The 25,514-nt window shown below is 37.8% G+C and overlaps 1 protein-coding gene across 3 annotated transcripts in view; it reads right to left on the reverse strand.

Annotated features, from left to right (window-relative positions):
- Positions 1–25,514, reverse strand: part of LOC5572932 (ADAMTS-like protein 1) — an 844,534-nt gene that overhangs the window by 66,628 nt on the left and 752,392 nt on the right. For all 3 annotated transcript variants that reach the window (XM_021845003.1, XM_021845002.1, XM_021845001.1), the window contains exons 7-9: positions 8,249–8,393; positions 7,288–7,417; positions 2,139–2,337 (exon numbers count right to left, since the gene is read on the reverse strand). In XM_021845003.1, coding sequence (XP_021700695.1) covers positions 2,139–2,337; positions 7,288–7,417; positions 8,249–8,393 — 474 coding nt within the window. The remainder of the gene's footprint in view (positions 1–2,138; positions 2,338–7,287; positions 7,418–8,248; positions 8,394–25,514) is intronic.

Here is a 25,514-nt window from a genome sequence, read left to right on the forward strand (position 1 = left end):
CCGAACCAACACCTTTTTTCGTCGCAACATTCATGTTTTTATATGTACTTTACTATGCATATAAAAATTAACACACTTTGTTCGGAAAAAAATGCGGAAAAATATGAAGCTGGTGCAGTCCCATATTGAAAAATAAAGGCATAACAGTCTCTATATGAAATTTCAACCCGAATAACAATTGCAAAACGTGAGTTGTGTTCAAGATTATATTTTTTGCTGATGCCTAGAAGCAAAATGAGTTATCTGTTCGGTGGTGCTAAATAAATATGGCATGCAGAAATGTACTAGAAAATTATGAACATTTGTATGAGAATACAAAACTCAAACTTCGAGCGCAATTTTCTCAATGCCTACTATTTCCATATGGGACAGTTATGCCTTCATGGGCAGTATATTGATGTGTATATATTTATATTATTATACTTTGTCCCTTTTATAATGTCAATCTAGACAATATGTGTACGTGTAAATTTTGTGCGACTTGCTAAATTGAATGAAATAAGAATGAACCGCAGAGGTATAATGATAATGTATGCACCTAACTGTTGATTATAGATGAAACGGAATTCACCATGCAATATTCTTCCATACACTTCAAAAGGGCGTATCTGCATATCCTGTCCAAGAATTATTCATTCATATTTGAATGCTTTGGACAATTTCCTAAAATCACTATCAGGCGTTAGATTGTTAGATATAATTGTTCGTGTATTGGTTGATAAGTAATAACTAAACATAGCATTGGCCCTTTTCAAATGTCGGTCTAGAAATTTTTTTATGAAAATATTTTTCCATATCCAAAATCAGATAAAAAATCAAAACTACATTTTTTTATATAATCTCTTTGTTTAAACAAGTAAAAATGGCATATTTTAAGTGATTTCTATCATATAAACTTCAAAAGGGCGTAACTCAAAATTCTGTCTAAGGATTTTTTTCAAAATCGGCCCAGAGGTGCAGAACAACGTAAGGAATCAATTGCTGACTGCCGTTTGAATGGTATATTTTATTTGATAATAACGGTAATTGGAGCACCGTGATTTGGATTGAAAGTCTCTTATTTGAATAGTATTTGAACCACCATGACATTTATAAGATTTGTTTTGAATTGAGCTGGAAATCTTATAAAGAAACTCTTACCCCACTCGAACTTTTGCCCCACTTTACTCTACTGTTATTTTCTTGTTTTAGTTGGAATTTATCCTCGTCCTTCTTCGAACGAATTTCGCGCAACAATCTAAAGGAAAATTCGTTGAAAATAAATCAACCACTGTTGTTCGGCCGCTATCATACTACACGCAAGATATCAAGTAGGAAGGCGTCGCTATTTTTGCTGACCTTTCAGTTTGATTTTTGCTATCTTTCTCAGAAATTGGGATCGGATAGATATGTAGTATAAACGCCTCCAACCGATTGACAAGGGTTGTTCGATGGACTGTCGCAAAACACTTGTAATAAAATTTGATACGGTCGAAGTTTGTATCGACTAACAGCTTAAACTATATTAAAAACAAAGATGCTTACATTTCTATTGCTTTCTTAGGTATTTTTCGTTAACGAGATTCATTTTGATATTTATTAGTATAATGATTTAGCTACAGTATGTAAATTTCCACCCCTCCAGTCAATTCGCAAGCGCAATTAGCCATACTTGCTTTGGTGCAGCAAGACGTTTAAATATTTGAGAATTTTGGTTTAAGATAAATTTGAAATGTCTGTATTTTATAATGCATGCTTTGAGAGGAATATGATTGATAAGTGTGAAAAAAACATTTATAGAGTTCAATTATCACGAAATTTAAGTATTTATTATATAAGCAATATGAGATTTCAGTAGAGTGAGATACGTGTGAGGAGAATTATTTTTTGAATATCGGAAACCGATATTCAACGTAGTGAAGTTCTTCGAACGAAAAAATATGCATTCGAAGTTTATTCGATAAAGGCCAAACTGATCAATACTATCCCGCAGAACAATAATAATCTGTTTCACGGTACTTTATTCAGATTCATTGAACCCAACTATCAATATTGCAATTTCAGACCTTCACTTTTCAATGCATATCGCATTCCAAATACCCTCGAGGCTCACACTGCAAATCTCACCATAAAATGTAAAAGTACGCTCCACTACTTACCCCACTCCACTCGCCGGTCACCCATTTGGGGCACTCCTGGACGTTGCACGTTTCCTGACTTTTCGGTCGAACGCCTCGGCAGGCCTCATCCGGAACTTTGTTTTTAGCACCGTTGCTCTCCTCGGCGCAGACGACCACTCGCTCTCGAATGCCACCCCCGCAGGATTTGGAACAAGGTCGCCACTCATCGGTCACCCATCTGGAATGAGACACGTACGGTGCAAATAAACCAAATTAATATTCAGTTTGCGTGAATGGATTCGTCCGATTTTGCCGTTTTAGAGCTGGGTAGCGATCCATGCAAAACTGATATCTGAGATAGAAAATTACAATTTTTGAAATAGAAGTTTGCTTGAAATACTTCAATAGCCTATTCAATACAGTTACTAAAATGGTAGGTCGTACTTTAAACTGCGCATATATTAATAGGCAAAACTGGTTCACGCACTTTGACCATTTGCCTGCTGACATTGAAACTGTAATTTTCGTAATACCTTTATCTGCTGAGTGAAATCCACGTATAGAATGCATTTAAGGTTAAACTATCTTGAATCCTTAAATTTCTATTTGAATGTAGTGGTACACAAAACATATTCTCTTGTTTGTTGGTAATTGTGAAATTACAATTAATAACACGCTGTTGCCAGTCATCTTTGCATGAGTGCCAAGAATAGGATCCGGCTCCCTATGGATGTTGAACAAAAATTATCCAATCTATAAATCTTAACTAGGTCCAACATATCTTAAAAAGAAACATTATATGGAGTGAAGCCATATGACTTAGTCAAACCTTAGAAACTTTTTTGATGAAAAATACAAAAAACATATAAATTGATGGAATTAAACATATTTAACACCATTATCGAACGGTTTTCCTGGAAAAATAACTTACTCACTTACCTTACTAGAAGATAAAGGATATTCCCAGGACTAGTAGTTGTTCACTAATTCACCTTTTTGGGCTTATAGGGCTATTGTACGACTAATATAGGGCATGTCAGCTCCATAACATTATATAAGCACTTCTTCTTCTTATTTGGCTTTACATCAATTATCTTGATAAAGCCTCGCCAGCAATAATTCGCCAATTCATTCGGTTCATGGCTGCTTCTCTCCATCCTCGACTGTGACCCACGCTCTCCAGGTCCTGGTACACCTGGTCAATCCACCTAGCTCGCTGCGCCCCACGCCTTCTTGTTCCGACCGGATTCGTAGCAAACACCATCTTTACAGGGTTGTTGTCCGGCATTCTTGCAACATGCCCTGCCCAGCGTTTCCTTCCAGCTTTAGCTACCTTCACGATACAGGGCTCGCCGTAGAGTTGAGCGAGCTCGTGGTTCATCCTTCGCCGCCACACGCCGTTCTCCTGTACGCCGCCGAAGATCGTCCTTAGCACTCGGCGTTCGAAAACCCCAAGAGCTTGCAAGTCCTCCTCGAGCATAGTCCACGCCTCATGCCCATAGAGGACCACTGGTCTTATGAGCGTTTCGTACATCGTACATTTGGTGCGGAGGTGAATCTTTCTTGACCGCAGTTTCTTCTGGATCCCATAGTAGGCACGACTTCCGCTGATAATGCGCCTTCGTATTTCCCGACTAACATTGTTGTCAGCCGTCAACAAGGATCCGATGTAGACGAACTCGTCCACCACTTCGAAGGTATCTCCGTCTATCGTAACACTGCTTCCTAGGCGGGTCCTGTCGCGCTCAGTTCCGCCGACCAGCATGTACTTTGTTTTAGACGCATTCACCATTAGCCCAACTCTTGTTGCTTCGCGTTTTAGGCGGGTGAAAAATCTGCCACCGTTTCAAATTTTCTTCCAATAATATCCATGTCGTCCGCGAAGCAAACAAATTGTCCGGATCTCGTGAAAATCGTGCCTCGACTGTTAAGTCCGGCTCTCCGCAAAACACCTTCAAGCGCAATATTGAACAACAGGCACGAAAGTCCATCGCCCTGTCGTAGCCCCCGCCGAGACTCGAACGAACTGGAGTGTCCGCCAGAGATCTTCACGCAGTTTTGCACACCGTCCATCGTTGCACTGATCAATCTTGTGAGCTTCCCGGGAAAGCTGTTCTTGTCCATGATTTTCCATAGCTCTACGCGGTCGATACTATCGTATGCCGCCTTGAAATCGATGAACAAATGGTGCGTAGGGGCCTAGTACTCATGGCATTTCTGGAGGATTTGCCGCACGGAAAAGATCTGGTCCGTTGTCGAGCGGCCGTCGATGAAACCTGCTTGATAACTTCTCACGAACTCGTTTGCTATAGGTGATAGACGACGGAAGAGAATCTGGGATAGCATTTTGTAGGCGGCGTTTAGGATGGTGATTGCACGATAATTTTCACACTCCAGTTTGTCGCCCTTTTTGTAGATAGGGCATATAACGCCTTGCTTCCACTTCTCCGGAAGTTGTTCCGTTTCCCAGATTCTGACTATCAGCAGATGCAGCCAAGCGGCCAACCTGTCCGGGCCCATCTTGATGAGTTCGGCTCCGATAACATCCTTGCCAGCGGATTTGTTGTTCTTGAGCTGTTGAATGGTATCCTTAACTTCCCCCATCGTGGGAGCTGGTTGGTTTCCGCTGTCCGCTGTGCTGACGTAGCCATCGTCTTCGTTGTCCTGACCTTCTGTGCCTGTGTTCTCTGCGCCATTCAGGTGTCCATCGTAGTGCTGCTTCCACCTTTCGATCACCTGGCGTCTGTCCGTCAAGATGCTCCCATCTTTATCCCGGCACATCTCAGCTCGCGGCACGAAGCCTTTGCGGGATGTGTTGAGCTTCTGATAGAACTTCCGCATTTCTTGAGAACGGTACAGCAACTCCATCTCTTGGCAATCCACCTCTTCCAGGCGGCGCTTTTTGTCTCGGAATAGGCGGGTTTGCTGCTTCCGCTTCAGTTTGTATCGTTTCACGTTTTACCGCGTACCATGCTGCAGAATTGCAGCCCGCGCTGCATTCTTCTCCTCCAAAACCTCCTGGCACTCCTCGTCGAACCAATCGTTTCTTGAGCTCCGTTCCACATATCCGACAATGCTTTCGGCAGCGTCGTTAATGGCTGCTTTGACTGTCCTCCAGCAGTCCTCAAGAGGGGCTCTATCGAGCTCGCCCTCATCCGGCAACGCTGCCTCAAGATGCTGCGCGTGCGCATTGGCGACATCCGGTTGTTTCAGCCGCTCGAGATTGTACCGGGGCGGGCGTCGGTACCGTACATCATTGATGACGGATAGTTTTGGGCGCAGTTTCACCATCACCAGGTAGTGGTCGGAGTCAATGTTAGCTCCACGATAGGTTCTGACGTCGGTTATGTCGGAGAAGTGCCGTCCATCGATCAAAACGTGGTCGATTTGCGATTCTGTCTGCTGAGGTGATCTCCAGGTGTACCGATACGGGAGGCTGTGCTGGAAATAGGTGCTACGAATGACCATATTCTTGGAGGCGGCAAAATCTATCAGTCGTAGGCCGTTCTCGTTCGTCAGCCGGTGGGCGCTGAACTTTCCAATCGTCGGTCTGAACTCCTCCTCCTGGCCAACATGAGCGATCAAATCTCCTATGATGATCTTGACGTCGTGGCTTGGGCAGCGGTCGTACTCACGTTCGAGCTGCGCGTAAAATGCGTCCTTGTTATCATCAGTGCTTCCGGAGTGTGGGCTATGCACTTTGATTTTGCTGAAGTTGAAGAATCGGCCTTTGATTCTTAACTTGCACATTCGTTCATTGATCGGCCACCACCCGATCACGCGCCTTTGCATATCACCCATCACTATGAAAGCTGTTCCCAGCTCGCGTGTGTTGCCGCAGCTCTGGTAGATGGTATGATTACCTTTAAACGTTCACACCAATGCTCATGTCCAGCACACCTCCTGCAGCGCTACGATGTCGAAACCGCGGGTTTTCAGTACATCGGAGAGTATGCGTGTACTTCCAATAAAGTTGAGATATTTGTAGTTCCACGTACCGAGTTTCCAATCGCTAGTCCTTTTTCGTCGCTGTGGTCTTTGCCGATTGTTCCGGTCCGTATTCTCTCGTTGACGTTCCTGTGCTGATGTGTTTTTACGGTTGGTTTGCAGGGCCTGTCACCAACCCCTAGATTTCCGGAGGACCATTCCCCCTAAATGTTCGGTGGACCATAGTACACAGTTTAGCTTAGAGTCCTTCTCTGGCACTCGGACGATGATCAGCCGTCCCTGACATGGGGAACAGACGCTGTTGTGAGCCGCTCCTAACATGGAGTACAGAAGCTCCAGGTTTGCAAAAGGAAAAGAAAATCCCCCCTTCCCTGTCAGCATACGACCAATGTTCCCACCGGGAGTTGGTTACCCAATCTTCCCCAAGGTTACTCGTACCCCTGCCAGTACCGCGAGGAGGTAGGGATTGGAGTTGCTGGGTAAGAGGCTAAGGACCGCACAAAGGGGTCTATTTTATTCCTGCAAGTACACGAGGTACCAATGGTACGCCATGCCCAGCCATTTACCGCGCCAGGGCACACAGGGCGAATTAAAGTGCTATTTGGTTACTTCGATTGTACATGAAGTCATGGGTGACGTTGTGTTTTTGGTAGAACGCTATTTTTACAGTTGTGGTCTCGCTAAAATAAAACAATCCAACGAATTTGAAAAAAAAATTCGTTTACCTCCGAGATTTTTAGTGGTGAAAAAGGTTTCTGCTCAGTTCCAATATTTTCACACATAAAATGGATATCACGCTTTCATTTGACGTTTTTTTCAATGCATGTAGGGCTACCTATAAATATTTTACAAACATGTTCTTTTATGTTTGTCAAAACTGGTGCTTCTACCCAGATTGAAATTCGATTGAGAGGGCATTCTGAAGCTTAACAAAACATCAACAAAATCAGGCGTTGATTTTAATGAGTGAATGAAATCAATTGTTGTTCAACAAAAATAAAAGAATTTCCATGATTATCTGTAAATTTCTAAATATGAACCTCATTTTGATTAAAAATTGCACGTGTTACGGAAATTATGAGAACAGATTTGAAATCAGCGGGCAAAAATCAATTGAATCCATTGCAAATGGTCAAAATACGTGGAATAAGTATTGATCTAGTATCATTGGTCAAAGCTAATTTTCTTTTCAAGATTCAACATGGATCGTGTTACATACAAAGCTCAATTGGCATCTTACTTTGGTGGACAAAGATGGGTGTTACACTGGACGACCGTGGGTTCGGGTCGTGACGACGCATTGCACAGAGATTCCTCAACATCTACTCCCGTCACCCGGTTCCTACACGTGGGCATTGCCATTTTATAGCCTGAAATCAGAATAGAGAAAAGCGGAAAAACTTTGGATGATTTCATTGATGGAACGCACTACGAACGGGAATTCATCAGCTTAGTAGCGAAATTGGAGCTTTGCTTCAATAATCAAATCCCAATTGAAGTGTGTTTGCCCCGAAAAGCGAGAAGCAAAGTCCGATTTTAGAGCACGGTCAGGCATGCAGAAAAGAAAGAATTCTCGCAACAGCAAAGCAATCACATTCCGGGCTTTTGAGTGCGCTTTGAAAGGCTATCCTAGAAGAGGGAATCTTATCCTTTTGATTTCCGTAAGGTTCAATTGAGGTTCGAGCATTTCTCAAAACAGAAAGAGAAATAGGAGAGCGTCCATTTATCGTAATTGACAAACGAAACAAACAATCATTCTCATTTGTCTAGATTTGTTGACGATTCAAGAGAAAACTGCATTCCCAGAATTGAAAAATGCTCGAACGGCACTTGAGCTTTAAAGCTTTTGCCGTATTACACAGTGCAACACTTTCGAGGCCATCGAATGTAAACAAAATTCTATCTTCAGATCTTGAAAGTACGGACCCATAATAGCAAAAAGGACAAAAATGGCGTAACTTCATATTTCGAACTAATCTTCAAAAACCCAAAAAGAGTTTTGCTACTGTGGGTGTATTCTTTCAGGAACTACATTCAGAATTTTGTTTACATTTTGTGTGTTGCACTGTGCTGTGCTTGAGAGGCATCGCCGGCACCAGAACAAAGCCATATTTGAAGAGGACTTTCTCTTGCATCCCTGCTGGTCTCCGTACGCGAAAGGAATACCTCCAGCCTGACACAAAGTAACGAAATTCACTTACCGCCTCCACAGGTGACTGAACAGAGAGACATCGGGGCTATCTCCCATTGGTACAGTGGCTGGGTGCAGGAGGTTCCGTCTCCGCCGCACACCCCACAAACGTCTATTTTCTTCGTGGAACCGATTTTAAGGTCACATCCGACGCGCTGGAAGGAAGAAAAAACGGATGAAGATAATAAATATAAATATGTTTAGGTTATTGTGTGGATAGATGCTCTATGAGAAGTGGTGTTTTGTGTCATGATAAATATGTAACGTCGTAACCAGATTTGGAAAACGATTTTGAATTATGACTACATTTCACGGAACATTTGGACGCCTTACGTAGAATTGAATCAAATTTGACTTCGTGACACCATCTAAAGGGTAAGTCAATAACACTGAGGGTCATTTACAACTACAAAAACGTTATTTATCTATTTCAGGGTTACTAATTCCAATACTATTTTCAAAAAATATCATAGCGCGTCTGCTATTTCAGATATTGGCTGTTAAAAATGCATCATTTGACGATTTCAGTCAGCTGGAATGTAAGTTTACCAGATTGTATTGCGATTTGTTTATTAATGTTTTATTAACCAGTATTATCTATTATGAAAGTTAAAATTGTGGCGTGTTGGAATATTTTTGAGAGAGGCATCCGATTCAGCAATCCCAAATTTACTAGAGACACCTTAAGGTGAAAGTTCCTTGAGCACGTAAACATAATGTTGCCACCCACTCGAGCCACCCGCTGAAGCACCCTCTCGAGCCACACAACAAGGCGGAGCACAATGTTATGCACCTCGGCCAAAAATAAATCATCATGTTCCATGCATACCTCAACCCACAGAATTTTGTAGGCAGTATTACTAGCACACGTTTCATACAAAGGTATTATTGTCGATATGAATTCATAAACAACTTCATGAAAGCTCAAAATCACAATTTATTTCATTTGGTAGTGAACACATGTTGTTTGACCAAAATTATAAGCATTTTTCACACCATGCGTGTGTTGTTTACTTTTTTTTGGCAGTTTTCTCTTCTCTTCTCTCGCTTCTCACGGACAGCGAAAGTTGCCATCAGTATGCATTTGAATTTTACAGTCAATTGTACTGTATTATATCTAATATTCATTTTTTCTGTTTAATTGCGTCGTACATTGTTTCTCTCACGCATAAAAATGTTTTGCAACACTTGTGACATTGTGTACACCTTTTGAGTGTTTTGAAATTGTAGATTACGTGGTTGAATCGAGCGTATGAATATCCAAACATAAAAACTGACATCACTTCCAATCAACGAGAGCTGCGCCTCCCATTCATAAACAATGTTGGCTCAGTGAATTCGCGTTCCGGTTTTGTTTTTCGAGCACAAATCGATGAATTTAAGTGATTGATTGCTCCGAGGACCACGGCGCGAGGAAAGTCTAAGTGTTTCAACTATCGCATCAGATTTTTGAATAGCTACGGTAAGTAGAAAAACTATTAGAAGTGAGTTTTAGAACGGGCACCGAAAAGCCAACAAACAACAACACGGTGCGCGAAGAAGAAGCGATTCGGTAGTGTTTGCATTCAAAGACTGGTAATTTGTGAAAAACACATTATGGAATGCTTTCATTTAAGAAACCACCCCTCTGCAATAAGGTTAGTAACTTCAAATAATCATTTTTTGTGATCGCTCTCCAAAACACTGTGAGAAACGTAGGAGGAGGGAGTGGAAAGTAAAGGGGGAAGTAAGGTGCCATATTAGAGGCCATTTTGGTACTCATGAAGATATGTCCTTAATGACTTGATACTTGAGACACGCAAAAAAATACGCTATGTAATTGTAGAGAACTTTAAAAATAGCTAAAGCCTGTTGAAATGATCTTGTAATATCTCTTAAAAAAATGAAATTGATTACCTACAACTGCATGAGTTTTTAGTTAAAACTCTGTACCGTAATCCGGGGGCAAATTGATCATTATTTTACAACTTTTTGTTATCCTGTTATCTTTTTGTTTATAGACTTTCATGTAATATTATTTAACATATCGAGAGGGATTCGCGATAAGGGCCTATCTGACAAATCAATAACAATGAGAAAATAACCAATGAAATTTTCATGTGCAATTTGTAATCCCAATTGGGGAACATATACTCCAACTTTAACTATTTCACTTTAATACACATTTCATAAACCTAGTTTCAAAATCCCCATCAATACCACACACATCTCCTACAATTTTCCTAGCTATTTCGTAATAAAAAAATATTATAAGGTTTCGCCTTAAACGCACTCAAGAATGCCAGTATCACCCAATGTTATGAGCCTGTAATCGATATTATTTTCAGTGTCGCCTATTACTTTTGCGCCGTGTTTTCATTCTGGTTTCAATTAAGCCCGCCATGTACGCCTTGTTTATTTTTTGTTTGCCGTGTCGCCGTTTACTCTCGCCGTGTTTTGATTTCGATTTCAGATGCGCCTATCACTTTGATAAACAAAAACACAGGCGTAATCAATACAGTGTGTGGTTTTGCATGAGGTGAAGTTTCGTCTTCTACAAATTTGCGTTTTTTAAATAGTTAAATTATTGAAAGGGGAAAATTTCAAGTGCAGTGAATACACAATCAAGCTACAATTTCACCGCTATAGTTTCTTAAATTGTGTACATTTTGTCAGTTTCGCCTAATTCGCGAATCTTTCTAGATATCATAAAAATATTTCAAATATCAAAAAATCAAAATAACACATTGGGGTGAAATTAATCATCATATAACAAAGCAGGTGTAAGAATGAAAAATTTCCCTATCTACTAAATTTGGGTCTCCTGAATCTGAAAATTATGGCGAAATTCTTACAACTTGAGTATTTGAACATTTTATTGCAAAATTAAAAACTTTTAAAATCAGCCTAATACGCCTAAATGTAGGCAATGTCGCTTGAAATAAGCACCTCGCGAAATCCAGTCTGGTATTTGCCGACGTTGGACTCCTCGTGCAGTCGTAATCTGTCAAACAGGATGCTGACAGCATTTTTTACACTGAATTCATCAGGGTAATCTCTCTGTAATTGGCACATTCTAGTTGGTGCCCTTTCTTGTAGATTGACCATCCAACCCACCTGTGAGCATTTCTTCGTCCACCCATTATGCCCGGTGCGGTATTATGCCGTACGCCATAGACCGTTGCATCAAATCTCCGCATATCGTTCTGGTTCATGCTATGTTAAGCCTCACCGACCATAATTTCTTCGTTCTGTCTTTTCTTTATGTCGTGGTTTCGTTTTTCTTTGGTTCTCACTGCCCTGTACAGCTCTCTGTTCTGTCGAGTACCGGTCACGGTTTCTGGTGACATTGTTCACGTCACTCTCTGGCACTCCTCATCGAACCAGTCGTTTTGCTTTCGTCGTTGACCAGGGCCAATCACATCCCGCGCCGATGTGGTCATAGCTTCATGGATAGAGTCTCATAATCTGTAGACCTTATGTATGCTCTCATAGAACTCATCCTTTATATGTCATCGGGCTTATCGTTCGTTGGCGCATATATGCTGATTAGGCTGTACTGGAAGAACTTACTCTTCCTTCTCAACACACAGATTCGGTCGCTTACCGGTTTCCACCGAATGACTCGCTTAATCTGCTTCCCAATCACAATGAAGCCAACTCCATGATCCGCTCTGTCGCTACCGCTGTAGTAGATATGGTACTTGAATGAATTGTTGGCGATGGGATCCACCGCTCGCAAGTCACGTTCTCCAGGTTTTGGTTGGCGTATTTCCACGGGTTCATTCAAAGTTCTCACAGTCCAATATTCGACTTTTCAATCGTTGTCCTGTTTAAGTTACCTACTTTGCTCTATTTTTGCCTCTTTAGTTAGTGAAGAGTCTTCGATAAGTAACCTAATTAGGGTTACGATACTTGCATCGTGCTAGATGGGCTGCTCCTTCAGTGTCGACACGATACCTGGTTCCCAATAGTTTAAAATTCTTCCGGACATGCTAACATGGTAAGCAGTCATGCGCTAGCGGTGTTTAAACCTGAACCATTTCAAATTAATTTCCAAAGAATCATATGGAAGAATCCTCAAAGCAATTGCTGGGGGAATTTTTATGGAAGTCTCTATAGAAAGTCTTGCAGTAAATAAGGGAGGCTGTCAAATGAATCCCGAAGGAATATCTGGATTAGGGTGTGGCTTATTTTTCAAAAGTTCTCAAAACCAAAAATTCGTGTGCTTTACTGAATTCAAATCACTTTAAAAGAGAAACCTCAAAATCTGAGCCAAAAATATTAACATTTAGCGGTGGCGCAAGCATCTTAGAGGTAAATTTTCAAGTTATAAAAAATTACCTTCAGTGAAGTTAACATAACTTTGTTATTTTTCAACCGATTTTGAAACTTTTAGCACTATCATTTTTCAAATCAAATTTATAAAAAATATGTAGAATTTCGAATTTGTCTAAAATCAAAACTTGTCTTCGTTAAAAATACTTTTACATACATTAATTTTTCCTCATTTTACTAAAAAAATCATTTTTGTTTGACCATAACTTTATAAATACTCAATCGTTTCCGAATCTTTTAACATGGTTTTAAAGCAAATTTAGTTATTTTTAAAATGTTTATAAACACATGTATCTAAAAAATAATTTTGACTTAGTTATTCCACAAAAACTACCCAAAAACATGATTTTTTAATGAAAAACAAATCAAATTTCTTTGGATTATTTAAGTTTTTTTGCCGGAAATTGCATTTTTCTATAAAACTTAAATTTATAAAGCATCTTTCCTTACTTACGAGTTGAATAGTGCATATATTTTTTAACATATGCAAACTTATGTTGGCTTCAAAATTATTTAAAAACTGTTGCAAAGTTCTTCCCAAAGGTTTAGCAAATGAGAAAACCCAGTTTTAGCTTTAGACATAATATTTAACTGGCAAAAATTTGAAAACTCTGGCATTTTTCGTTGAAAAATCATGTTTTTGCGCAGTTTTTGCTGAATAACTTAATTGAGAAATTTTTTTGTGAAATGTGATGTATGAAAGGTTTAAAAACAATTAAATTAGCTTTAAAAGCATGCAGATTTGGAATCGGTTGAGTAATCATGAAGTTATTGTCAAACAAAGTTGAATTTTTAGTAAAATGAGGAAAAGTTTGGATTAAATTACTTTTGACTTGAACTTGTTTTGATTTTAGACAAATTTGGTATTCAACAAAGTTTTCATAAATTTAATTTTGAAAGTATTGATGCTAAAAGTTTCAAAATCGGTTGATAAAAGACAAAGTTATGAGTACTTCACTGAAGATCATTTTTTATAACCTGAAAATTCACCTTCAAGACGCCTGCGCCAACTCTAAATGTTAATACCGTGTACCTTTTAATTCCGCTCCTAAATGCTTATCTTTGACAGATACGCGTATTTCGACTACCACTTGCAGTCTTCTGCAGAAGACTGCAAGTGGTAGTCGAAATACGCGTATCTGTCAAAGATAAGCATTTAGGAGCGGAATTAAAAGGTACACGGTACTCCATCTACTTTAAAGTTTCTCTATTTGAGATTCTGCTCAGAGGATTCGAACATTCATTAAAGAGGTCTAAATGTTAATATTTTTGGCTCAGATTTTGAGGTTTTTCTTTTAATGTGATTTTAATTCAATAGAGTACACGTATTATTGGTTTTGAGAACTTTTTAAAAATATGCCGCACCCTACTCTGGATGAACTTACATGAACTTTTAACGGATCTGCCTGGAGTAACTATCTAGGGACTGAATCTGAAAAATCTCTTCTTGAACGTGATACTAGGGGGATCTCAGCAGTAACTGACGGATTACTTGAAGAGTTCCTGGAGGAGTTCTTAGAAATAAATCCCAATTTCTCAAGTATTCCAAGACAAACTGTGTAAGGTCTTCATAAATGAACTTCTTATTATTTGTAAGAGGGGGCCTTTCATAGCCGAGTCGTTAAAGTCGACGACTACAAAGCAAAGCCATGCTGAAGGTGTCTGGGTTCGATTCCCGGTCGGTCCAGTATCATTTCGTAAAGGAAATTTACTTGACTTCCCTGGGCATGGAGTACCATCGTATCTGGCCCACGATATTCGAATGTGAAAACGGCAACTTTGACCAAGAAAGCTCTCGGTTAACTGGGGACTGTGGAAGTACTTATTGAACACTGAGCTGAGAAGAAAGATCATTTTTATATGCAAAACCAGGAAGGATTGATTCATGAACGAATTATTTGAATATTATATGAGAGGTAAGCCCATTGATCATTTTCCATGCATTTTTGCAAAGTCAAATATACTTTAATGTCCTGGGAAGTTGAGAAAATTTCCGACCCGAAAAGATCCTCAACCGGTGGAAATGGATCCCATGACCTCCACGCATTTACTGCTCTCCTCTTCCTTCCTTTATGATCTTTTTGTGGAATACTCGTTGTGATCTCTAATGAGCTTTCTGGAGGAATTCCTAGAATAATCCCCAGAGTATTTCTAAATAAATCCAAAAAAAAACTCCTAAAGATCTGTTCCGTGTACGGAAGAAGTCATGCGATTCGTGAACATCTTTTGTGTTTCTTTTTCCTACCATCTCTATCCTGCGCGTGTGGAGACTTATTGCTGCGCCAAACTTTCATGCACGATCACGTCACGCAAGACTCAGTGCAAAGCGAAGCAATATGGAAAAGTACAGTTTTCAAGAAAGTGTCGATAGCAACCGACTTGTTGAGAAGAAAATTAAAGCTCGCTTGTTATTTCAGTTAATTAGAGAGTAATTAAGTAAAAACTCAGTGTACCAGTTCATTTCCCAGTAACCCAGTCCTAGTTCCAAAGAAGTGTCCTCCCAAATGAGACGTAAAGTGAATCGGCTACAAAACGAGATACCCTTACCCTCTAGCTTCGACCGTCCTCCCAAAAAAGTTTTACACTCCACTTTGCTCGTTCTTCCAGACAGAACAAGGTCTTTCTGTAGAATTTATTTTAGAGAAAAATCTATGTTCTTGGGTTTTTGCTGGAGATAGTATTCAAGAAAATTCTTGTAGGAATATCAACAGGAGTTCCTGAATAATTTTCATACAAAACTACAGGATTTATACTAGAAACAGTTTTCAGAGAAGCTTCAGAATGTTTTCTTGTTGAATCCCGTCTGGCACCCGTCGCACGTGAATATATGCTGTATTTTGCTTTTTGAAATTTTTAAGCATGTTTTTAAAAATCATATAATTGTTTTACATAGCTGATATGGGGTGGGGGATCATCCATGTGAACGATGTTCGGTTATACTGAAAATGTCCTTACTTACAAAAATCAGAGCCAAACATGAATGTTATACTTTTAAAAAACATTTAATTTTTAGTTTAGTTTTCAATTCAACACCTTGAATCTTGGATTACGCCTGAAAGTCACAAGTTAATTCTGTATTCTTCATAGTACTTGAAAATTCTAGCTGAATTGAAAATACTTATAAAATTTTTGATGAAATCATTTTCAACTATTCAATTTTTAGTAAAAACTACAATTTGGAGCATCAATCTTACATGTCCGGCAAAGCTAAATTATACTGTTGTGAGGCTATGCATGGAGTATGGGGTGCGGCATGTTTTTCAAAGGTTTTCAAAACCAGAAATTCGTATGCTCTTCTGAATTTAAATTATAGAAAAAGAAACTTCAAAGTTTAAGCTAAAAATATTCAGAATTCGAGATGACGTCTTGAAGGTGAATTTTCAAGTTGTATAAAATGAACTTCAGCAAAGTCACCATTGTTTTCTAACCAATTTTGAACGTTTTAACACTATTATCTTAACAATTTATGAAAATTTTGAAGAACATCAAAATTGTCTGAAATCTAGATTGGTAATAAATAAAAGAAGTTTTATTCAAATTTATGCTGCTTTTTAGTTGTTTTTAAACTGTGTATACAACACATTTACCTAAATTGGTTTTGATTTAGTTATTCAACAAAAAACTATCTAAAAACATGATTTTTTGACGAAAAAAAATTCTTTAGATATTTTAAGTTTTCTCTGCCGGAAATTACATGTTTACAATAAAACCAAAGTTTTCAAAGCATCTTTTTTTTAAATCAATATATTTTTAACACATGCAACAATATGTTTCCTACCAACAAGTGAAAAAAGGTATTTTCCTTAAAAAATACACATTTTTGTGTAGTTGTTAAATGTTAAATGTGTCTAATACACGGTTTGGAATCAGTTGACTTTTTATGAAATTATGGTCAAACAAAGATGAAAGTTTTAGTAAAATTAGGAAACTTATTAAGAGTAAACTGTGTTATACTAACTTTAGTTTTGATCTTAGAAAAAAAATGGTGTTCGACAAAGTTTGATATAATTTAATTTTGAAGAGAATGATGCTTCAAAGTTCAAAGTTTCAAAATTGGTTAAAAACCAACAAAGCTATGTACACTTCACTGAAGGATATATTTAATAACTTGAAAATTCGCTTGCGCCATCTCTAAATCTTAAAATTTTTGGCCATAATTTTAGGATTCTCTTTTGTGATTTGAATTCAAAGCACAATAAATGTTCCTTTTGAAAAATAATCCACACCCTAATTTAGAATCATTAAAAAGGAATAGACAAACAAATTTCGGTTTAGGGTGATGTGCTAGTATCCATCTTATTAAGCATTGATCCATGAGAACTGCAATTTTCCCAGTATTGCAGTAAATGATGCGGATACAAACCGATGCCAAACAATTCTTTCTCAAAACGGCTTTAGCATTGTACAATAAGATTTTGATAAATCTTTATCTCTTTTTGGAAATAATGCAAAGACAATGCAATCTTCCAGTTTCGTCTCACAACTTACGGCTCACTATGATATATTGAGTGGTCAAAACACAACTTAACAATGCTATAATGAAATGTTTAACTAGAATATATAGATCTACGAGCATCTCCCTCCATTCCTTCAGCATGATGAAATATACTAATTCTCTTTAAAATTCATTGTTCGTTATCAGCATTCAGTCCAAACATATGAACACAATTTTTTTTTGTCTGTACAATCATGGCATTTGCTCACAGTGCAGCGAAAACAACACAATCATAGGAACCATATTTTTACGTCGAACATCGTGCCCACATTGATGCGCACAAGTTTTTTTTTCTCAGTACGACGGATTGAACTTTGTTTACATCCTCAGTTTTACGTGGTCGACAGGCATTGCAGAATGGGGCCCAGATAGCCGTAGCGGTAAACGCGCAGCTATTCAGCAAGACCAAGCTGAGGGTCGTGGGTTCGAATCCCACCGGTCGAGGATCTTTTCGGGTTGGAAATTTTCTCGACTTCCCAGGGCATAGAGTATCATCGTACCTGCCACACGATATTACGCATGCAAAAATGGTCATTGGCATGGTAAGCTCTCAGTTAATAACTGTGGAAGTGCTCATAAGAACACTAAGCTGAGAAGCAGGCTCTGTCCCAGTAGGGACGTAACGCCAGAAAGAAGAAGAAGAAGAAGGCATTGCAGAATTCGCTCTCATTTGAGTATGAAGCACGATCAAAGCAAGCAAAGAAAAACATCCCATCTGTTGCGGTCCACGATCGTCATTGTATCGCAAGGTGTAACAAGTCTGATAAATGGAAGCAGCGAGCGAGAGCCCCAAAGAGAGAGCGATGATAAAATCCATTTTTCTCGCTTGTTTAACGTTGGGGATAGGTGTTTTTCTTTACTGGCACGATAAATAATCCACGAACTTCCAATAGAAATAGTGTCCCACAGGTTTGGAGCATGTTTAGAGGGGTTTTATCATGCACTACGATCCCCCCAATCTGATCAAAGTTGTAGCAGTATACGATAAACAGTCTCTCATAATGTGCAGCATGTTATGATAGTAACAGAGAGCGACACGTGAGAGATTTTCTCACTTTACTCAGGATTCAATCCCTGGTGGTCGGTGAGGAAATTTCATAAAATTTCGTGAATTATAGAGCTTCTACGGCGTGTGATTGGAATAAAATTCTTCAGTGAAGAAGTACGAAGGTGAAAATAAGTGCCTGGCGAAGTAAGTCACACAGGGGTCGGGGAGAAACTTGTATCATTAAGTGGTGTGACTGGTGTCGATCGTTAAGCATTTCTATCAAATCGTATTCGTCCATGCGATCTCGGTGAAACAGTGAAAAGTGGATGATTGAACAGAAAGTAATTTAACGAAATACAGTAGTTTTATTGCATTTTTGATGTACAAGTGTACAAACCATGGGGCCCAGATAGCCGTAGCGGTAAACGCGCAGCTATTCAGCATGACCAAGCTGAGGGTCGTGGGTTCGAATCCCACCGGTCGAGGATCTTTTCGGGTTGGAAATTTTCTCGACTTCCCAGGGCATAGAGTATCTTCGTACCTGCCACACGATATACACATGCAAAAATGGTCAATGACATAAGAAAGCTCTCAATGAATAACTGTGGAAGTGCTCATAAGCTGAGAATCAGGCTCTGTCCCAGTGGGGACGTAACGCCAGAAAGAAGAAGAAGTGTACAAACCATTACAGCTTACCCAAAAATACACTTGGAAAATGAAACTATGTAGAAGGTATAGCAATGGGCGATTTTGAATCGATGTTCTGAACATCGATTTTTATGTTCCGATTAATCGATTTTTTGAATCGATGTTAGGATCTCTCAAAATCGAGTGAATCGATTTTCTTCATTCGATGTTTTGTTTTGATTGAAAAGAATGAAATTGATTAGAATTTTCAATGATTTTATGAACAATATATCTAGTTTTGAATAAGCCTTGAAATATTTTAAACATAATTGAATTGAAGGAATTCAATAATCAAATAAAAAAACGTTTGATCTCATTTTGCGAGCCTTTTTTTTATTTTTCTATGAGATATAAAACCGCATCGATTCAAAAACATCGATTAAATCGGTGAATCGATTCGACATAACGAATTTGAATCAATTTAGTAACATCGATTTGCCCAATTGAGGTGAGTTTGAATATCCGACGTAGTGGAACATATTAAGTTTGATACGACGAATAATCGCGCTTACGACGAAATAGAACGAAACCCTATTTGTTTATCCCCACACAATATTGTTACTACTAACGCTACCCAGTTCACAACCCTAGCACTTGAAAGCAAAATCACCGAGGGCAACCATACATCCTGGGCGAAGAGATGAAGTAAGAAGTTAGAGTGAGGAGAGGGGGATGTAAGAAGGAAAAAGTGAGTTGGAAGGGAAGTTGAGTCTGGACCGTTCACTGATCAAGACGAAGTGCTGAAGACAAGAACCGAGGAGAAGCCATATCCCACATGAAAAAGTTTGCACATTGTTGTAAAGTAGAAGATCAGGTGTCCATGAAATTGCGTAAAAGTTAAAAGCGAAAATAGGCCAGAAATCAGGCATCAACGAGTGGTCCATTTATTGTGACTTTAGCTTTTCCAGACCGGAGCTCAGAAATCCTACCCCACGTCGTCCACACAAAGGTTTTTAAAATGACAGATTTAGCAATCTAAGTAGTCAGTGGGTGCAGGATGTGATTAGCAGCGGGGAAGGTGTGTAACGGTTCGTAGTACTCCCTCACCAGGTTATCGAGGTTTTCTCGCGGTTATTGTAGTTTTCGTGACATTTGAATGGTTATAATTCAGGAAAGTGTTTGTGTTGTATGTTTCTGCTTTATGTTTGGTCACCCGATCAGTACGCAGCCTGCCAAATGCTACCGTAACTTGAATCCACCTACCAATAGAGGACTCTGCCTAAATCCCATGGGAGCAAACATAGGTGACAGGCCATGAAAAATATTCTGGAGCCCAAGTATTCCCACCAGTGAAAGAGGTGGGACAGTGAGTGAGGTGTGTGGAGGACACAGGTATAATTTGGAGCCCTCCGTGGTGAAAGGCAGTGATACATTGATACAGTGATAGCGATCAACCCCTTTGGAAACATTTTGATGAGTTCAGCTCCAATGCTATTCTTGCAAATGGACTTGTTGTTCTTCAATTATTGAACCATACACGCTCAAAAAAGAGTTCTGGAAAACGTGAACTGTCAAAAATACACCATGAACTACCACCAACGTTCACATAAACATGATCTAGTTCACGGTGTATTTTTGCTTGTTGACGAGTTCATGTCTGCTGTTCACGGATACGAGAACGGATTTTTTTTCTGTGTACCCATTTTTCAACCAACTTTTTGACACGATTTTAAATCGTAAGAAAGCTCAAATTTTGATAATTTTTTTCATGATGATAGTTAAAAAAAATGTGAAACTTCGAATGTGTGGCATTTTGGACCATTTTGCCATACTGCCTCTGAGCTTGTGTTCGCTGCTTCATTCAAGTGGTCATTCTTTCGTTCATATGTCAAGATGCAATCGTCCTTAATCCTGTCCATTTCAGCTTGCAGCACGAAGCTTTTGGAGGATGCGTTGAGCTAGTGGTAAATCTTCCACGTTTTTGAGAATCAAAATAAATGATGATGCTATCGCAACATCGATTAAATTATCGCTTGAACCTCACAGCATTTAGAGACGCTGTTCATTGCTCTTCTTAAAACCTAGTCCCACGCCATAGTACCGTCAAACGGGGCTTCTTTTGACATTATTTCCACATTCTCTAACTTTGAGGATTTGTAACTCTTAGAATTATGGATAGATGTTGGTAATTTTTGCCTATATTTAAGTTGTATATGTACGTAACAAATGTGCAAAATATGAAGCAAATCCATTAAGAAATAACAAAAATGCTTGAATAACGAAAAAAGTGTGTCCTTCAAGACAAAAAAGGGCTACTTTGGACATTTTCACAATTTGCTAATGAAATGATTTTTCCTTATAGCTTTCAAACTGATTCAATAGATTGTCGTCCACTGTGATGTTATGGAACGTTTTTCATTGATAAACTTAATGTAGAAAATTGCAAAGCTAGAATAAAATACACATATATAACAAATTTCAACGAAACATGCCATTAACTATTCTCAGTTTGCAGTATGAAACTTAAATTTTCAACTTCCTCTTAAATGGAACTATCAGTTACAAATGCTCGATTTTCAAGTTGACATAAACGAACGACGTAACTACTAGGTACTGCGATGATAAATGAGTATGGATAAAGAGTTATGGGCAAAAACTCTTTTTATTTTTCTTTTCTTACTGTTACATGAACGATATGTTGAAGGATCACATGAATACCGGTAACTAATTTAATACCAGTAAGTAATTTTCATTAAAAACGCAATCTATGAAGTAAAGTTTAGCAAGATCGTAAAGAAGTAAGTTTGCTTTTGTAATATGCTTTTGGCTTCTTAGCAGTTGAGAGCTGGCTTAAGAGTAGTTTAATTTAAGCATTTGAAGAATGCAACTGTTCTTTACTATAAATTCATGTAAAATATGACGAAAAATAGTTTTTTAGAGATTATGTTGTGAATTTGACATTGGTACGTAATGGAATATGTGTGTTTTATGTCTATTCACTTTTACAAACATTGATTCTATTTTTTTTATGTTGAAAAATACACAAACCAAAACATTATAATAAAATAAAAGTCGCAAAAATAAGACCTTTGATCAATTTTTTTTAATAAAATAACAATTTTAAGCAAAACAAATCACAAGATTTTCATGAAACATGACGATTTGATAGTTTTGTGATGCTCCCAATAAGTTTCCACGACATGGATAAAATTCAAACAATGTTTGTAAGGTACCGTGGGGTAAGTGGATACAGAAAAAATAATAGTCAACTTCATTGTTATGTACAGCTAAAGTGAATAATGTAATGCAAACTTTTTTTCTGTGGATAATAAATGAGAGACTAATATACTTCAAATCGTCGATTATTTCGATTATTCTGATTGTTATGTATTGAGAATAAGGGACTTAAAAATTTGCGCCAAATGATCCACTTTCCTCACCATGGTGGGGTTAGTGGATCACCAAAGGAAAAAATCTGTTCTCAAAACAAATGTGATGTAATTATGTATAGTAATAATGATATTACTCTCGTTCTTATTAATAGTACTAGTAATGATGCTTTTAAATAATTTAAAATTAAAAAGTATCTTTATTTAATCAAAATATATTTAAAAATATGTATACATTAGTTTACACTGATTCGCACAACAAAAAAACATTGTAACTTCAATAATTTGGAAAAAATTCTTCCATTTATACACATAAGTTATTCAGAAGTATTGTAGGATTATTCCCAACGATGTTTTCGAAAAACACTCGTAGTTTGAAAATATTAGTTTCATTTATTTTTGATTAACAAACTGAAATCTTTTTATTCTATTCATGAATATGTTTGTATCATCTACCTAGAATAATTTATATGGTCAAATAAGGTACTATAATAAACTTTCAATTGGAGAAATAGTTTATTTTGCTCTTTTGCAAGTCAGCCTAGATAAACCACGAAAAGTTTCTTGTGAGTTTTGAAATTATTATTATTTTATATTTTTTTGTACCAGAAAGATCAAAAACCCTTTAGGTGGATTAATTTAAATTCTCTATGGTTAATTTGACAAATTTAAGTTGGGAGTGAAAAAAAAATAAAGGAAAACAACATTTGGGAATATTACAATTTATTAAAATTCTTGTAAGCAGTCTGCCAATAAATGATAATATCACTTGATCCACTTACCCCATCCCATTAAAAAGTAGGGGTAAGTGTACCATGTACAATATATCTGTATTTATTTATAAAAATCACATATTTTTCATTGTGATTCATTCAATAAGAACTGAAATGCTCACCATGTGTTGTAAAAACTAATAGAATTCGATTTTAGACAGAGATACAATGAATTTTTGATTGATGGAAAACAATTTTGAAATAAATTATTTTTTGCAGCTAACAAGTTTGCTTGTGTTAGTGTACGTGTAGTACCAGTTTTGCAATGGTATCAGTGTGGACGTAAGAATATAACCTAAAACGAAGCAATGGTGCGAAAACATTCAACATATTCAAGTATTTATGCTTAATATTGACCACTTATCCCACTGATACACTTCCCCCACTGTACCTTATAGCCATTGTTTTATACCTTGTAAATATTTATTCGGGCTTTTTTGAAATGTTTTCCTGTTTATTCTGTTATTGTTGATGTTGTTCCAAGAAAAAATCATGCCTAGTGGTAGAGCATATATTAGTTAATAAAAGTGCTGAAGACACAAAATTGCTCAGATTAATATTTACGCTGCTAATAAATACAAAAGGTAAGTGTCCAAAGTAGCCCCTGGAATCAAAAGTAGCCCCGTCCGACGGTATATAATTTTATAATGCAAAAAGATTTATCGAGATTTTTCCCCTGACGAAACTTTTAATCACAATTTCATAAAACAATAGTACTGAATGTTCATCTCGGACTGAAGTACCGTTTACTTAGAATGGCATCATCGACCTTGCAGGCAAATTAGGCATTGCCATGCTTCTTAGGAAAAAGTTGTTCTTGATCCTGAGCCTGCTTCGATTCGCTATAATAAAGCACTGTAATTTAGTGATAAACTTTTCCCGTTCCGTTTATTCATTATTTGCCATGAAGCCCTAGCGTCTAGCCTTGTCGAAGAGCACATTCCGCCCCAAGGGTGTAGAAAAATTTCCCCGAATAACCCACAAGCAGTTGGAAATATCCTAAAAGATTTAACCATCTCGCGTAAAAATATTGCTTGCAGAGCATGCTGCAAACTGATTTCGTTCCCATTCCGAGCGACGATGAATATTTAAAGCAACTTTTATTGCCTTTTTTTTCTTTCGAAAAAAAAAACGAGGAGAATCTCGCGTGAACCATTCGTTTGAAGCTCGGTTCGCCCAAAAGCAAATTGAATTAAAGCATTGATTTTGATTATATGCGAGTGGATATGCTTTCAGCGGCGGCATGCGCTTTTGCCTATGGCACTCATTTATTCGCTCTATGTGCTTGAGTGCGGAGAACAAGGGGTATACTGCCCATAAAAGCATAACTGTCCCATATTGATTTTCGAACTAACACCTTTTTTCATTGCTACATTCATATTTTAGTATATACTTTACCATGTATACACAAATTTACACACTTTGTTTGAAAATGATGTGGAAAAATGTGAAGTTAGTGTAGTCCCATATAAAAAATAAAGGCATAACAGTCTCTATATGATATTTGACAGCCAATAGCAGCTGCAAAACTAGAATTATGTTCAAGTTTATATTTTTTGCTGACCAATAGTAGCAAAATGAGTAATCTGTGTAGTTGTGCTCAATGAATATGGCATGCGGATATACACTAGAAAATTATGAACTTTTGTATGAAATGGCAAACTTCAAATTTTGAGAGTCATTTTCTCAATGCCTACTTTTTCCATATGGGACAGTTATGCCTTTATGGGCAGTATAATGGACATAAGTATCAGAGCAAAATCTACTGTTAGTTGTCATTAGTATATAAATGTGACAATTACTACCATCAACTGATTTTTATAGTCTTTATATGATAGCACTTTGCTCGATGTTATATTAATTTTATATATGGACAAAGAATCATTTAAATAAGTAGAAATCCCCAAACAAAAAAGAGCTAGCAAACATACTAATAATTCGAAAATGAATGTTTTGTCCGCACATTAAGTTTATTGATCAATTAGCATTGCATAATGAAAAACGTCAATCCCCTAAAGGCAGTAAGTAACTTGTTAGAGTCTCTTCCGAATATAAATTTTCTGAATTTCCTAGAAATCCTTGTAGCGAAACCCATTTTAATCATTTTGCCCCAAGAAGGAAACAGAAAACGGTTTTTCCACTTTTCGCGGAACAATTTCTGGAAGTTGGTCTACGGCAGCATTCCATCCCCAGAAGTTGATCTTTTATTTGCCTCCGCTATTTGTGCGATTTTCGGCTTATTTTCGAACCGACCGAAACGGACCGAGAGTATATTCAGTGCTATTTTTGTGATTTTTTTCTCCAGTGAACTTGTTGACATCTTTGACGCACATGTTGAGTGGATAAAATAAATGATGCTTTCGCATTTCGGCTGACAACGCAACGATATAAGTTTTAAGTGAAAAGAAGCATTCTGGCGTGATGAGAAAGTTTGAATGTTGTGCCTACTATTTGCTACTTTTTCCTCTTTGTTATGGTACGCCCTCATTGGAGCTTGGTCTGACTCTACGGTATTTTTACATTTGCTTCAGGGTTGTAGTTGTTACTTTTGAAAGTTACATATTATTTGGCAGGAAAAATCCTGTCTAAAATAGCTTATTGTTAACAAGTACAATAGTTAGAAATTTGTTAATTTATAGTTAATGCATCTGTTTATTTTCCTAATGGTAACGGCTCAACTTTTCAGC

This window comes from Aedes aegypti, chromosome 2 (assembly GCF_002204515.2).
Source record: "Aedes aegypti strain LVP_AGWG chromosome 2, AaegL5.0 Primary Assembly, whole genome shotgun sequence".
NCBI lineage: Eukaryota > Metazoa > Arthropoda > Insecta > Diptera > Culicidae > Aedes > Aedes aegypti.